At 45.7% G+C, this 14,311-nt stretch overlaps 1 protein-coding gene across 3 annotated transcripts in view; it reads right to left on the bottom strand.

Annotated features, from left to right (window-relative positions):
- The window catches only part of LOC144141130 (venom metalloproteinase BumaMPs1-like), an 88,590-nt gene that overhangs the window by 44,741 nt on the left and 29,538 nt on the right, over window positions 1-14,311 (bottom strand). For all 3 annotated transcript variants that reach the window (XM_077672660.1, XM_077672661.1, XM_077672659.1), the window contains exons 7-8: window positions 8,658-8,729; window positions 8,427-8,572 (exon numbers count right to left, since the gene is read on the bottom strand). In XM_077672660.1, the coding sequence (XP_077528786.1) occupies window positions 8,427-8,572; window positions 8,658-8,729 (218 nt within the window). The remainder of the gene's footprint in view (window positions 1-8,426; window positions 8,573-8,657; window positions 8,730-14,311) is intronic.

Here is a 14,311-nt window from a genome sequence, read left to right as displayed (position 1 = left end):
GCACACATAACAGCGAACGGTTGGAACAAGCATGGCCAGGGCTCGCCGTGCCACGCAGGGGGCACGGTGCGTTGAAGGAGAAACCTTGGAGGGCAAGTTGTCTGTAGGGGCAACAATGGTAAATGTGGACGGCTTCTCTGCGGTGGTAGCACAGGGAATGACATTCGGCGGTTCGCCGTTGACGAGAGACTAACTTGCGGGGTTGGTAGTTGTCGCTGGCTTCGCTTTTATAGAATGTATTGGAGGATACCGAATTTGTCTGAAGAGCTTCTAGGTGCCGGCTCGCACCTGTCTCGTTTTCTTGGTGGCTGGCCGGGCGCTTAAGGCTCATGTACCGAGCACCTTACATACGTCAAGACGTTAAGAACGATGCACCGTTATTCCAGTAAAAAAACTTGGCGCAGCTTGCACTAGTGGGGCAAGGCTGGAGAAACAGCTGGGCTTGAGGCCCATCTTCTTTCGTCAGATACCCGGATGATGTACCTGCCATTATTTTTGAACTTGACGCTGGATGTCCCCATGACTGTCAGACCGAAACTGTTTTCATCCGAAGGCTTTCACATATCTCCCACAGTGCCAATAATCCTTCTCCAACCGACGCCGCCGTTGACCGGCGGACACGATTCCGCTGGTGCTCCCCTTGCCGGAGAGGACATCAAAGCGAGCCTTCGACCAAGAAGTGGCCTAGCCCTCACCCAAGCCTCTCTTCCTACTCTAGCTGAAACCGCGCAGAAGCAAGCTGATCTACGTCTCATGAAAATCCGTGTTCACGCAAGGGTGAATTTCATAATGGTAAGCACAGAACAAAACCGAACAAGAACTGTAAGGACAACAAAAGCGCTCTCCAGCACCTGCATTTTTGTTAGATAAAACACGTTTTATGTAAGAAAAAAGTGAGAAAAAACACCTCAAGCAGCTAAAAACAAACCTAGATCACGCCACCACTTAAACAACCCACTTTAGGAATACAACCTCATCATCTGTAAGCAAAATTGATGGAAGGCTCTCAAACGTGTCCCCTCATTTTGTAATCTTACAAGCTTCGGTGATTTGCCGCGTGCACTGCCTTTGTTTCTCATCATCACGACTGTCCGATTACACTGCGGCGCGCAGCCGCACTCTCTGCAGTGGCGGGACATATGCGAGGATGGTACGCTCTTGAGTTAAGCAGCGTGTTCTTTTAAGCGGACATTTCGGCATCGTCCCGTCCTGCCGATATACTTGCCACCCCAGGGAAGCAGCGGAGTATAGACGACTACTCTAGTAACGCATTGGTGAAACGGTTTTCGTGCTTTATGGTGCACACTTCACCACCACTAGCTGCTCCTCCTTCCACTAACGTTCTATCAATATGGCACACACGCTCGCGAGCTTCTTGCTTGCACGAAAGACGACATAGACGTCATACTCGCTGGCAATCTTTTTCATTCCGTGCGAGAGAGAACGCAGATACGGAATAACAGGGATTTTTTTTCGCCTATCTGGGAGCGTTTCCACTGTATCCTGGCCAGACGTTGGTTCTTGCGTCCGTTGATTCAGCAATCGTTGTCACACGGAAGCAAGAGCCAAGTGCGGGAAACTTGCCGTTGCCAATCTTGAAATTTGGCGCAAGAAACGTTCGTGCACAGCATGAGGATACGACGTCTTTAGCGCTGAGACGAGACACGAAGTGGCCCACCCGTTTTTGACAATCTTGGAAAGTGCAGAATGAACATTTAACAGGGGTTTCACAGATCTGGCGGGATATTACCAGCAAACATGATCGTTCTGAAACTGCTGAGGCATGTCTAGGAATTGCACCACATCATTACGTGGAACATCAAACTGAACATCAGGCCTTTGCCCCTTTATTTCAACAGTATCAAAGCCTTGATCATAGATCGGGTAAAATGCACAAGGTCCAAAAACAAGAAATAGTCATCCACATATCTAAAGACATGTCGTGCGAGCTCCTCGAAGTCAAGTTGTAAGGCTCTGTCAAATTGTGCCAGAAAAATGTTATTAAGTGCTGGAGCCAACCTAGAGCCGATACATACTCCAGACATTTGCAAAAAAAACCTTTCCCTAAAGAAACAACTGTTGAGAACAAATAACACCCCAAAAGCTCTATAAAGCCTTTCCCAGAAATTCCAGCATTGCTTCTGAAAGTAACTTCGTCATTGTCCTCAAGAATAATTTTTTGTAACTTAAGTCATCAAATCCTCGTGGGGCAATGAATAAAACAAGTCCTGTACGTCCACACTGAATGCGTAACAATTTGCTTGGTTGTGCTCGGTCAATAGAGTCATCACCTCGTCCGGGTTACGTACAAGGAACGAGTCAACAATGGTTAGTGATCCCAAATGCTTTTGTAAAATCCTGACACAACGTGCTGCCATGCATTGCGATCAGTTACGATGGCTCAGAAAGGAATGCCAGCCTTGTGAATCTTTGCTTTGAAGAAAATCTGGAGTTGAAGTCCCTTGGGTGATTTTACCCCTGAATGCAAACCTTCCAGATATAAGTCAGCTAGGAGGGTAAGGGCGTGTTTTTTTATACTGGTAGCGTTCTCAGATACTGGCTTGAAGTTTTTCTTCAGTGCCTCCATAGCTTTCTTATCGAACATTCCCCGAGGCATGGCAACAAATCAGCCTTCTCTATCCGAAACAGCAGCACGAAGGCCATTGTCGAAAAACCAGTTAACTAGGCCCCACAACTTTGGCCCCGAAATTGACTTATGTACAGTTCTCCCAATTGCAAGCACACACTGCTTTATACAATGCAAACTTTCCAATTCTAGTACATGACTTGAGACCTCGCGTACAAGAACGACGTTTTAGGCAGTGTTCAGCCGAGGTTCAAAACAATGTTTCGAATCCGAGCGAATAACTCGCTCAAAACACTCTAGGTACCTTACGGTAATGGAAGAGGCCTTTGCCCTGAGGGGGGCGTAGATGGGCTAGTGATGATGATTACGACCCTAATATCACTAAGGAGAACCACGGGCGACTGGCTAGCGGCAGAGTTCAGTTTTGAAGGCAGCGTCGGAAACGTAGCCTTCCACAGGAACTCGGCGAGGTCAACTGTGGTCTTTGCCCAATTGCGAACAGTCGCCTTTGCGCACCAGGGCCCCTAAGGAGAGCACACCGCACACGTAGGCACTCACGGAAGTGGCGAGCCTGATGCCACCACTGAAAATGCAACAGGCTGCACATCCTCCTTGTAAGACTCGGTGACGGCTGGTGCCACCCACATATGACCTGAATGTCCCGATGGCACAAAGATCGCTTGGCATGCCGCACGTGACCCAGGTTCGATACCGACCCCGGGAGGGGCACAGGCTGAATTAGGCAGATCTTTATTACGAACATTTGCCAGTTTTGCAGCTCATAGTGGTGGCGCAAGTAGACTAACTGGTGCCGACACCTGTGAAGACTTTCAGACCCCCCTAGCAGGAATAGAATAACCTCTTTGAATACAGTCTTTCATTGGTAATCGCCTTCCTTGCATCCGCCCCCTACCGTACGGCACACGCCCTCCTTTCTCCGATAAAAGATTTACGCAGTCAGTCCAAGTGACTGCGCATGATTTCGTTCCCCGCCACTGCTAACCGCGATCCCACCGGGCTTGTTGGGTGGTCCAGTCATTAGGTTTCTGGTTTCATTCCTAAGGATCGAAGATTCGATTGCCGAACCCTCCCCAACGAAATTTTCTCTTGAGGCGCGCAGTTAAAACACCTGCTCGTGAACTGCTTGCTTCGTCGGAAGTTTCCCTTACACTCCAAGATTTCTGGGTGTAAAGAATGAATATTGCTCGGCCTAATCAGCTCCACCGTTAAAACGGTGTATTGGATCGAACTTCAGCTCCGCGAAGTACTTTAGGAAGAAATCAGGCACCGCTACGTCTAGCGACCACTGTGGTTTGTCGTAAGGCTTTTACGGGACGAATCATCGTCGTGTTTGCACATTTAGGTGCAGAATTTTTCTGTTTAAGTTTGCGCGTCAATGTAACGGCGTCCACATATCGAAGTGGAGGAATCGGACAAATGAAGGATTCATCACACCTAGGGACTGCCCTCCATGAAACAGAGAGATTTTCCCACAAAGTGATTGTGCGATTATGAGTATAAATAACGCGGATAACTGAATTGGAATGTGGGTTATCAGGCAATATTCTGTGAGCATCAATATGAGTGTAGTCTAGAAAATAGTAATGTCGGAGGAGGGGGTATTACAAGAAGACAAGGAATGTTAAACTTCAGAATGTTGTGGAGCCAGTGAAAAGTCTAGGGAAATGGTTGGCTCTGCTGAAAACATCAGTAAATGCGCCGACCTGTCCCTCATGCATTTCGAAACGTGTTCGCGCATCGTTGGTTGTTAGAGCTTGTGTCACGTGTGTCCTGACCGGCAGAGATGGTTGGATGAGAAAATATCTTTATGGGTGAAGCAAAAGAAACATTAATTGTTAAGGAAGAAAAGGAAGCATAATATTCAACGAAGTCATGAACACAAAAATAAACAAAATGAACTCCCACACAAGAATAATTAACAAAGGCTACGGGAAACCGACTCTCCCTCCACCAAAGCTTCAGCCCCGTTGTACGAACACGTCACCGTAGTGTCCAACGCTATTGCTGTCACTAGCGCTGAGGTGGTGTTCAGGAGCCTAAGAGGACGTGGTAGCGCTGGTCACACCGTGAGATGCTGGTGTGGGCGTCATTGCACCCGGCCGTACAGGGGCAGGCGTCATGGTTTCATTGTGTTTCTGGAGGTCAAGCTTGGTGGCTTCTGTCACTCTACTTCTGGTAGAGGCAGGAAGAGCCTAGATTTCTGACCGTCGCCTTGGCAGCATGAGGCACCCAGTGGATTCAACAGTGTAGGCGCAGAGCACAGTCGATGCGTTGGTTAACGGGGCTTATAAGCTAGACGCAGACGCCTGACCATCACCAGTGTGAGATCCAATGCTTCCGTCAAGGGCGTGAATCACAGGTCAGAGTTGAAGCGATATCAGTTCCATTCTGTCCAGGATTGTGCGGCCTACCCGATGGAGGAGCCGTGTCGCTAGCTTGCTTCTTTATGATCTATCCGGGTCACGGCCCTATCTCGGGGTGCTCCCACATGCACTGTCATCGCGCAGCTCCTCGCATCACGCTTCTGCTTGCTGCAACACTTTTCACTGCTATCGCGGCAATTCCCAATACGCGGCTCTTACCTCAGTTCAACGAGTCACAAATCTAGTCACAGCTGCTTTATTTTTTTATTTACTCACTGCAAAAATCTGCGTGCTGTGAAATTCTACTACTGAGCCCAACGGCACGAGTTCGACTCCGGCGGCGGTAGAAGTTTTCTATTTTAAGTGAAAAATAAAAACGTCCGCACGCCACATTTTGAAGCAGTTTAAAGACCCTCAGAAGATATAAACTGCTGCAGGGTGCTCAACTACCGCAGAATATAAGCCAACGTGTAGCTCCGAAAGTATAACCCGAAAGTTTGATTTCGCTTTGTTTTATCGCGGCTTTAAATGGTGGTTCTCTTCCGGGAGCCCAATTGATATTCACCATCTTCTATCTTCACCCTTAGTACTGCTGTCACACGCCCTCTGCAACAAGATATTCTACGGGGTTGTCCACTGACCACCGTATATTTGCCCCCTTTTTAAGTATTTTCTCGAAAAATCTGCTTGACGTTTGCGACTCCGAAAGTGTTCATCTCTAATGCACCAATTCTTTACCACTACGTTACGCATACTATTCACAGGACAGTCGCCATTTGGAAACGCAACAAATTACTGTATCATACAATGTGATCTCAACCCATCGCACAAAGTAAACGCTTGATTAGTACCTGAAATTTGGAAACGCACCACCTCTCAAGAGACAGCCTCTTAATTTTAACTATACCATATCAGCAAGGTATCTACCTGTCTATGGATACACAAAACCTATTGCCCTATTTAAAACCTCTAAATAGAATATCAAGGCTATCCGACCTCGAAACTCTGTCTACAAAAGTCTTATGATATTTTCTTTTGTGGACATAGAGATAGACAAAACAAACGTCTTACTCAGACCATGTCAACTCTCCTAGAGCAGATTCTGCAGAAAAGCCAACAAAAAAAGCAACTGCGCCAGTACACACAGCCGACAATAATGAGTATAGCAAGAGCATTGGAATGCGCATAATATTAAAAAACCGCTGGTACTGATAGTTTAACGCGCATGACGAGGTTTAGGTGCCTTTAGGAAAGGATAGGGTAGTGGTGGAGGGGCAGTGGAGATGAGCAGAAAAACACGTCACGCAACGAGAGGGATTCTAACGCCATCAGGACTAGCTTTTCAGGGCGGAGTTTCTGGAGGACCGAGGTCCAGGAAGAGCCGTTTTGCGTATTATGAGCGGATTCGGGCTTCTTTTATAAGAGACCTGCTTGCAGGTTTTTTAAACCGCTTGTCTTTATTTTAGGGGGCTTTTTTGCGCATTGTGGAATTATATGGTTATAATAAAGCCCCCTGCAACCTGATATTGGGTCACATTCTTAACAAGGAAGCGCCAAGCATGAAGTAGTGGTTGTCGGGAAGCCATTCCTTCTGTTTACGCTACAAGTTGCAAAGACACCGATCACATGACGGAACGACTAGGCCAAGCACTAGAAATTGTTACTTATTACTCAGGGAAACCTACAGTTAGTAAAAAAGGAGCGAAGGTGCTTTCCCGTAGACTACATGGTAAGTTGCTGCCTCCTGTGTAGTATTTTGGCGATTGCACAACACTGCATAGCCACAAAAGTCTGTTTCTACCCCACCTCATGCAAATCATTACATCTGCTCATTATTGGGAATCAGTCCCATATATGACCACCACACAATGGCATTCCTAAGCTACATTCATAAACGAATAGGCGACTCCAGCGATGGATAGCGTCATGCCACAATGGTAGATGACATTCTTATCAAGCCATTTTTTGATTGCGAAGGTGGACATATTGCCGGCATGGCAGCACATTTCGGGCAAGCATTGAACACTGCGCTGTTTTTCATGCATCACAGCTTCACGGACATGTTTAAGCAGGTTGTGCGCACCATTGCTGTCTACAAACTGTTTACCAAATTCCTAGTCAGGTTTTTGAGATAAGTTATTACTGAGCTGAAAGAAAAAGTAGCTTCAAGGTTCTTTGCACTATAACTGGCCATACACTATTAGCAGTAAAGCAATAATGTCACCGAATTCCTTTGTCGGCAATCACCGTTTAACGTCCTCTCTAAAGGCCTCCACAAATGACTTCGTGTTTCCTCACCCGTGTTACCCCAAAAGGGCAATCTGTTTTTGTGATAGCAGCAGTTGACATACTAAAATTCAGGCGAAATTACTGGCTTAAAACCAATGGCGAATGTTCTTCCTTCCAGAGTTCAAATCGGGTGAATCGGATCAGCGGCATAGTCTAGGTGCACGTTTCAAAACTTGAAACGGCTTATGATTTGCAATGTCAGGAGCTGCTGCAATACAGTTAGCTGAGAAAATCTTTATCCCCATTGGACATCGCGGCGTGAAATTTCCAAATTCCTATGCAAAAATTCACAGACTCTTTTCAGAGACCTTGCGTGACGGGGGCATAATACCTGCTTAAACAAAATCAGAATACAGTGCGCTTCATATAAATAAGTACTTATTTGTAGAAAACGGAAAGGAAAATCGCTCCTCCAAAGGTTATGACTCCAAGAACTTCAAGGAATCATATTTGTACGATTTTCTTCACTGGTCGAAGCAATAGAACCAGAAAGAATGACACCTGCAAGCTGACGAGAGGCCCCGCGCGCTGTGCACCAGATCACAAAAGCACTCATAGATATCTAGAGATATCTTCTTGATGAGCTAGAAATGGCGTTTGCTTTACTTGGTCAGTTTTCGACTGACGTCTTAGAAGATCGCTTTGGAAGGTAAAACGTAGCTGCGTGGCTCCTAATATTGTTACGGGCGGCAAAACACAGGTTAGAGGAACCATGGCTGGTGATGGGTGGTCTATGTACATTATGTACAAGCGGTCATGACAGAGTGCGCTTACGCGTACTAGAGCGGTCCATAGTCTTGTGCTTTTTTTTCTAGCTGCTTTGCAGAGGCGTTGTAAGGTAAGTATCTCTCGCGTCTTTTCAAGGCCCTGTAGCAAACACAGGAATATTTGAATGCGTAGAGAAACCAGAGTATATGCACGTTCATGACCTCTTCGGCACATGAGCGGAAAACAATGCTAACACTCGACTCGCAGGTCAACATATCTGGGCAAAATCCGGTCATTGGCAATCCGTGTTTTACACGTCCCGAACATCCGCTAGCTACATCCCAAACTTTGCGTTTTGTTAACTGCCCTTGAGTTGTAATTTAGCTGGCAAACTAACGTAGGCTTAGTTAAAACACCACTTCTTTTGACAGAAACGTTAACACAATATGTGAGCTTACCCGGTCATCACGTAGATAATGTCGTATTTTTGGTATCTTGTAGTATGATTGCCGACATAATCCACCAAGCTGTACAAAGTGGCAATTCCGTCAACTGAAGGGTAGTTATCGTCAAGGTATTTGTAATAAGTGCATTCTGTGTCGATCTAAAGCCAAATCTCATGAGTAAAAACGTTTATTGTTCACGTCAGCAAAATTATGATGGATAAAAAGAACTATCAAATTACTTACCGCTAAACGTTCTATCGCACGAAGCCTTAAACTTATCCTTGGGTTATGCACGGTCAGGTACCGAATCTTTACCTGCAAGAAAATGTAATGGGAAATTTAGAATAAAAACACTTGTCCCAACTTTCCAGTATATACCTTCCGCATAAGAAATATGTATTGTTTGCATTCAAGTACCGTGGTTTAATTTTTGTTAGCGAAGCTTGTTGTTTTTCGGAAAGGTGCCAGTGTACGACCCACTTTTCGGCAGTGTAAAGTGATCATTAGTTATATGCCAAACACAGATATGAATTTTTTTTAGTGACTTCTTAAGCGACCCTGAACCTGCGTCCACCGGCGATGTCCGTATAACATACCCACGTGGGTTATTGGCCAGTTAAGTGCGAATGCACTTCTTAAGCGACCGTGAACCTGCGTCCACCGGCGATGTCCGCATAGCATACCCACGTGGGGGATTGGCCAGGAATCTCCTCGTTTTCCTTGGCAACGGGGGGAGATGGGCGCGCGCTGCCTGGCCGCTGACATGGCACATACCCACGTGGGGGATTGGCCAGGAATCGGGCGTGAGAAGGGCTAATGCACCTGCTTAAAGGAGTACTGTCACGAAATTTCAAAGCTGAGATCCGCTCTAGCAATCAAGTACAACGACAACACAAAGAGGTGTCTGCGAATAAATGCATCTTTCTTTCTTTGTAGTTGTGTGTGTGTGTGTGTGTGTGTGATCTCTCTTTCGCGAACATTACAGAACCGTGCAAATTCAACTCCTGCATTCGCACTTTCACATTCTTCCCCTAGAGGAAATGCGGGGAATTTTTTCGCGAAACGTGTTCACATATTTCAGCGGGTCTTATATCAGTATGTCTTGTCCATCTCATGAGCAGTGGAAGTGCGGGCTGGCGAGTTCCATACCGGGCGACCAGCCTGGCTTGGTAGATACGGCCGTCACAACTGGAATCACGAATGGCGTGCTGAAGTGAGTGCACTGCTCCTTGATTTTTGTTATAATTATGAAAATGCATTCATTTCTCTTTGACCCTATTTATTGAAAAATGCAAAAGTTGACCTAAATGATTGCAAGTGGTGGCACACACCAAACACGTTTGAAAGTGGTGGCTCCTGGTACGGCAGCTGAATGCTCAGCGATTAAAGCAAATTTTTTTAAAATGTTTTCTCTCTTAGTCAAAAGTGTGTCAGCTTCCTTATGTGTTTCATGAGCTCAAATTGGATTTTAATGTTCAAGTGACGACATCATCATTCGTGTCTGCCTGTTTGTGTCCACTCTAAGGAATGTTCTCTTCCATAGCCCACTGGCTATTCCTGTCTTCCTGTGTTGTAGCCAATTCTGCGCCCTGGATGTTCTTTTATATTCCTCTAAAAGCCCTTTGGCAATTTTCTCCAACGACAAAAAAGCAGTGTAGAGCTTGTAGTTTGGAAATACTGGGATATATTGTACAAAACACGGAAAACCGGCGCTGCATTTTTGCACACCTCATAATTTCCAAGCAACTAAGCAACCATTTACGGAACGTCGTAGGACAAATTCGCAATCTTTACCATATGTCGTATTTTTTGTCCAGCAGCCTGTGTACAATGTGATAAACAGTATATTTTATGCCTGATTTATAGTAGCACACAGAGCACTATTCCTCCACTCCTTTTAACCCATACCGCACCCATTTTAAAGAGCAGTGGGTAGCTCGACCAACCATTTCTGACACACCAAGCGGGGACGTTGAGACGAGGGCCCCGGACGCGCGTTATAATTTTTCTGACAGGCCGGACATGCCATGAAGAAAACAAGAAATGCGAAGGGAGAAAGGCCTTGGTCTGAATCGTCTTTAGGCTCTTACGAAGCTCAGTGGCGTCCCTTCAGGCCCGGCACAGTCGAAGCTTCTGTAACGAGTGGTTCTTCCCGCGTGTGGTAGGTGCTAGGTGGATCCCCACGTGCAGCTCGAATGCGCATTGTACTATACTAGTCACTCCAGAGAAGGGCGCGGTCGACGAAAGGAGCTCTGCAGGCTCTGCCGAGTGAAAATTGAATCAGTCTGCGTGCGACGTCCAAGAGCACTATGCTCAGGCCACTGAACATCGTTTGAGCTTTGTGAACTCTGGAAACCCCTTCCAGTCGCCACATCGAAGGGAATCCTTTTACTAATTGGCAGGAACAAAGACTGCGACCAAAGACTGGTTTATGTAGAGGTGCGTTGTTGGGGACCACAGCTTTAGGGCAACAGAAGTCGTAGTGTTTAAGCGGTGGGCCAGAGAATAGTCTCTTCCAAAAATTTCTAAAGAGAAGCCACCAGTAATCCAACTGCGGCAGTCTTATTTTTCTGAGTACAAGACACTAACAACCATGCAACAGCCTCGCATTTGTAGAAAAATGAATACTCAACGACGTTAACAAATTTGTAAATTATATTAGTAGGAATGAACACTTTTTCTAAAAGAAACTTTTTAAAGATTGCGCAAACATTGAAATAAACTACAAGGGGGAAATGACTTTTTATACGCTACCTTCGCTTGACGTAGAGAAAACAAATATAAAAACAAAAAGAACTAAAGCATAAAAGTAAACATGCACTAAAAGTTCGACTGCATCAGTACGAAAACACGTAATAAGTGAATTGAACAGTCTCATTGTGAGGCAACAGTAAACGGAGCATGTTTGCAAAAAGTGAATGCAAAATTATAAAATCTAAACTACAAAAGATAAGTTCGCATTATAAGGGTAAATCTTCAACCTTATTCAGAGCCCTCAATAGAGCCCAATAGCAGAAAAAAACCGAAAATAATAAAATTGTTACAAGTACCAACTGCGTAACTTCGTGTATCTCCACAAAACTGCGTAACTGGCAAGCTAGGGGAAGTTGAGAAGTGGTGTATGCATAAAACAATGGCGGAAAACAGAACAGCGAGAACGGTCATCACACCGACCATCAATGTAGCCTAACATAGCCCAAGACAACACAAAACATTAAAACTCAGCTGAATATTGTTGCATATTTGCAGATGTGGCTCTAAACTCAATAACATAAAACTGCCTAAGCATGCTGCTTGGCCAGTGGACAATTCTCAGATCTCCTGTGCATTGTTTAGCTGATATTCCCCTTGTAAGCGGCGCAGCGTCTCTGTTACTTCGCACCCGACGCGATGGCGGTACTTCGCCGCGCTGGGGCCCAACTGTATTCCAACGAACGCTTGTAATAACCCGATGAATACAGTTCAGTACAGCACGTAAAATTTCGCGTATCGCCAGGCACGGTAGAAATCGTCCCGCGACTCGGCAGAGCGGTAAGAACTTCAGACCTTGACCTTGCCGTATTAGACTTAGCCACGCGTATGCTACTGAAATCCCATCGCTCCTATAAGTTTTGTCAGCTGTTCAAGAACGACAGAAATGTTGTTGCCGAGAGTTTTGCCGTGCGAAAGCGTAAATCAAGTGATTTGTTCGAAGGGCGCTTGCGACTCGCGAGCTCTTTTACCTACTAGGGAGGGCGGTGCGAGCACGGCCGAGACGGGACTAACATGCACTAGCTGCTACGCTACCATCGTATCTAATTCCGTGTGCGTGTGAAGCATTTCTTCAAAAGCTATATTTCTGTTTTGTACTCAACCCCGCTATATAAGGCACTTCTACCGACATCAGTGGGCACAAGTGACTGCAGTGTCGGCCTCTTTCACGCCGTGTCGTTTTGTTCACAGCCACGGTTTTGATCCTTCGTGTTGCGATGTTCTCGAGCGAAAGGACAGGGCGCCACATAGTTTCAGTGCGATCATTATTACATCTGCCAAGAATCGGGTTGAAACAGGGCAGACGACGTGCTCCAGTGTTTTTTTTTCCGTAAAGTAAGGGCACAATGTGCATGCGCAGGCGACAAACACAGTGGTTTTCACTTTTTTCAAGCGAATGAATTGTCTGATAAACGTTTCAGTGAATACCATCCGTAGATAGCATAATTTGAAATTGCATTTAAACGACAATAGTCAAGCGTGTGGGTTTACATAGGTTGATTGGTGCCAGCTTAACGGAGCCCTTCAAACCTTTTCACTGTATCATCCTCTCCATTAAACAACAACCTAACAGACTTGCCGAGGACATGCGCTTTCTCCGGTACCCCATAGTACACAGCCAAGCGTCGCACTTCCATCCCAAGACTACCTTCCGTCCCCCTTCGAGCAGCTTTTTGCAATACCAGAAATGAAGCACGCACAAAACACCCGTCGTCGTAACACGGCACCTGCAGAAGCTCGAATAACTTATAAACACTTCCGCAACCTTCTCTACAGCGCTCTTTCAGAGCCCCGGCTATCTTTAACTACATCTGGTTTAGTGGGAAGCTGCTGGTATTCTTGGAAAAAATGCAAAATTAATCGGATCCGAAAACAAGGAAAACCACGCACCCTTGCAGATCCTCGCTCTAGCTCTCTTGCACCGTATATTTGTAAATTCCTCGAGTATACGGCATTGACGCGACTTGACGATTACTTTTTTCACAAATCTCACCTCCATTTTGCCCAACATTACATTCACTCTGAGTACTATGTTTCGTATTTCTCGCTGGGTTTACGGCTTTGGCACCTCTTCTCAGCTGCGTAAAAACATTAGTCAATATTTCATAAGGCCTTCGACAGTGTTCAGATACTGCCAATCTCTCTAACATACCCGAAGGGAACTACTAATCTCATATCCATATCTACATCCTTTCCTTCCTCTCCATCTGTGCAACTTCTTTTTCTGGAATTTTTTTACGCAAGTGTATCTGGCCTCTGGTACTCCTGAAGTCTCCGTCATGTCACCCACAAATTTCAAAACGCTTTAAAGGCACACAGAAGTAGTTTTGTCTAGATTCTGTTTTTGCACGCACTTAATAGACTTGCTCAAATTAGCACACTTATCATTGTTTATCCGGTCGATAAGACGATATTTATTTTATAAATTCTCAAAGAAGAGAAAACACAATGCGTGGTCGGCGGTAACTGCACCAGCTAAGGTCGTGAAGTTTACACGAGCTGTTACTGTGATTGAATGATGTCCAAGATTACAATTCAAACGAGTTTCGGTTTCAGTTCTATAAAACAACATGCTTGGCATCAGACGTATCGTTGAGTAGGCATTCCTAAAATTGTAATAATCAGCATACCTCGCTTCTGGAATGTTGTCGGCTATACAATGGGCCACATAAAGTACAAGCAAAACTTATATTAGTAACGGTCAGTAACCCAGGCGTACGAAGCGGATGAACGCCTGCCGCGTAGCCGGAGGCGCTCACATACGATTTGCTTTTTTCCCACCTCTGCAGCTTGCCAGTCTGGTGCCTTATTGTAAGAGTCGTGCTCATACCAAGACAAGGGTCGGCTGATTAGGGACTTTGCCCGCAAGCAGTCGATGCTGATGCCAACACCACGCCAACGAGAAGTCTCCACCGCGTCAGTGTCCCTCAGCACACGTTCTGCGATGTCGCTCTTACGAGCAGTGAACGTTGAAGCGCAAAAACAAGAAATTTAGTGTACAAAGCATTGCAAAAAAAGGAATAAATCCACTTCAGAAACCACATGCGCTATCGGAGATTCCAATTTGAGAATTTAAAAAAATTTATACCTGCCGCTCCAGAACACTGGGCCATAAGCCAGCGCCGTATGGTCAGGAAATGTAAAGT

Source organism: Haemaphysalis longicornis, unplaced genomic scaffold (assembly GCF_048455015.1).
Source record: "Haemaphysalis longicornis isolate Haplotype H1 unplaced genomic scaffold, Haemaphysalis longicornis Haplotype H1 scaffold_6, whole genome shotgun sequence".
Taxonomy (NCBI): domain Eukaryota; kingdom Metazoa; phylum Arthropoda; class Arachnida; order Ixodida; family Ixodidae; genus Haemaphysalis; species Haemaphysalis longicornis.
This window is presented reverse-complemented; position numbering and strand designations above follow the sequence as displayed.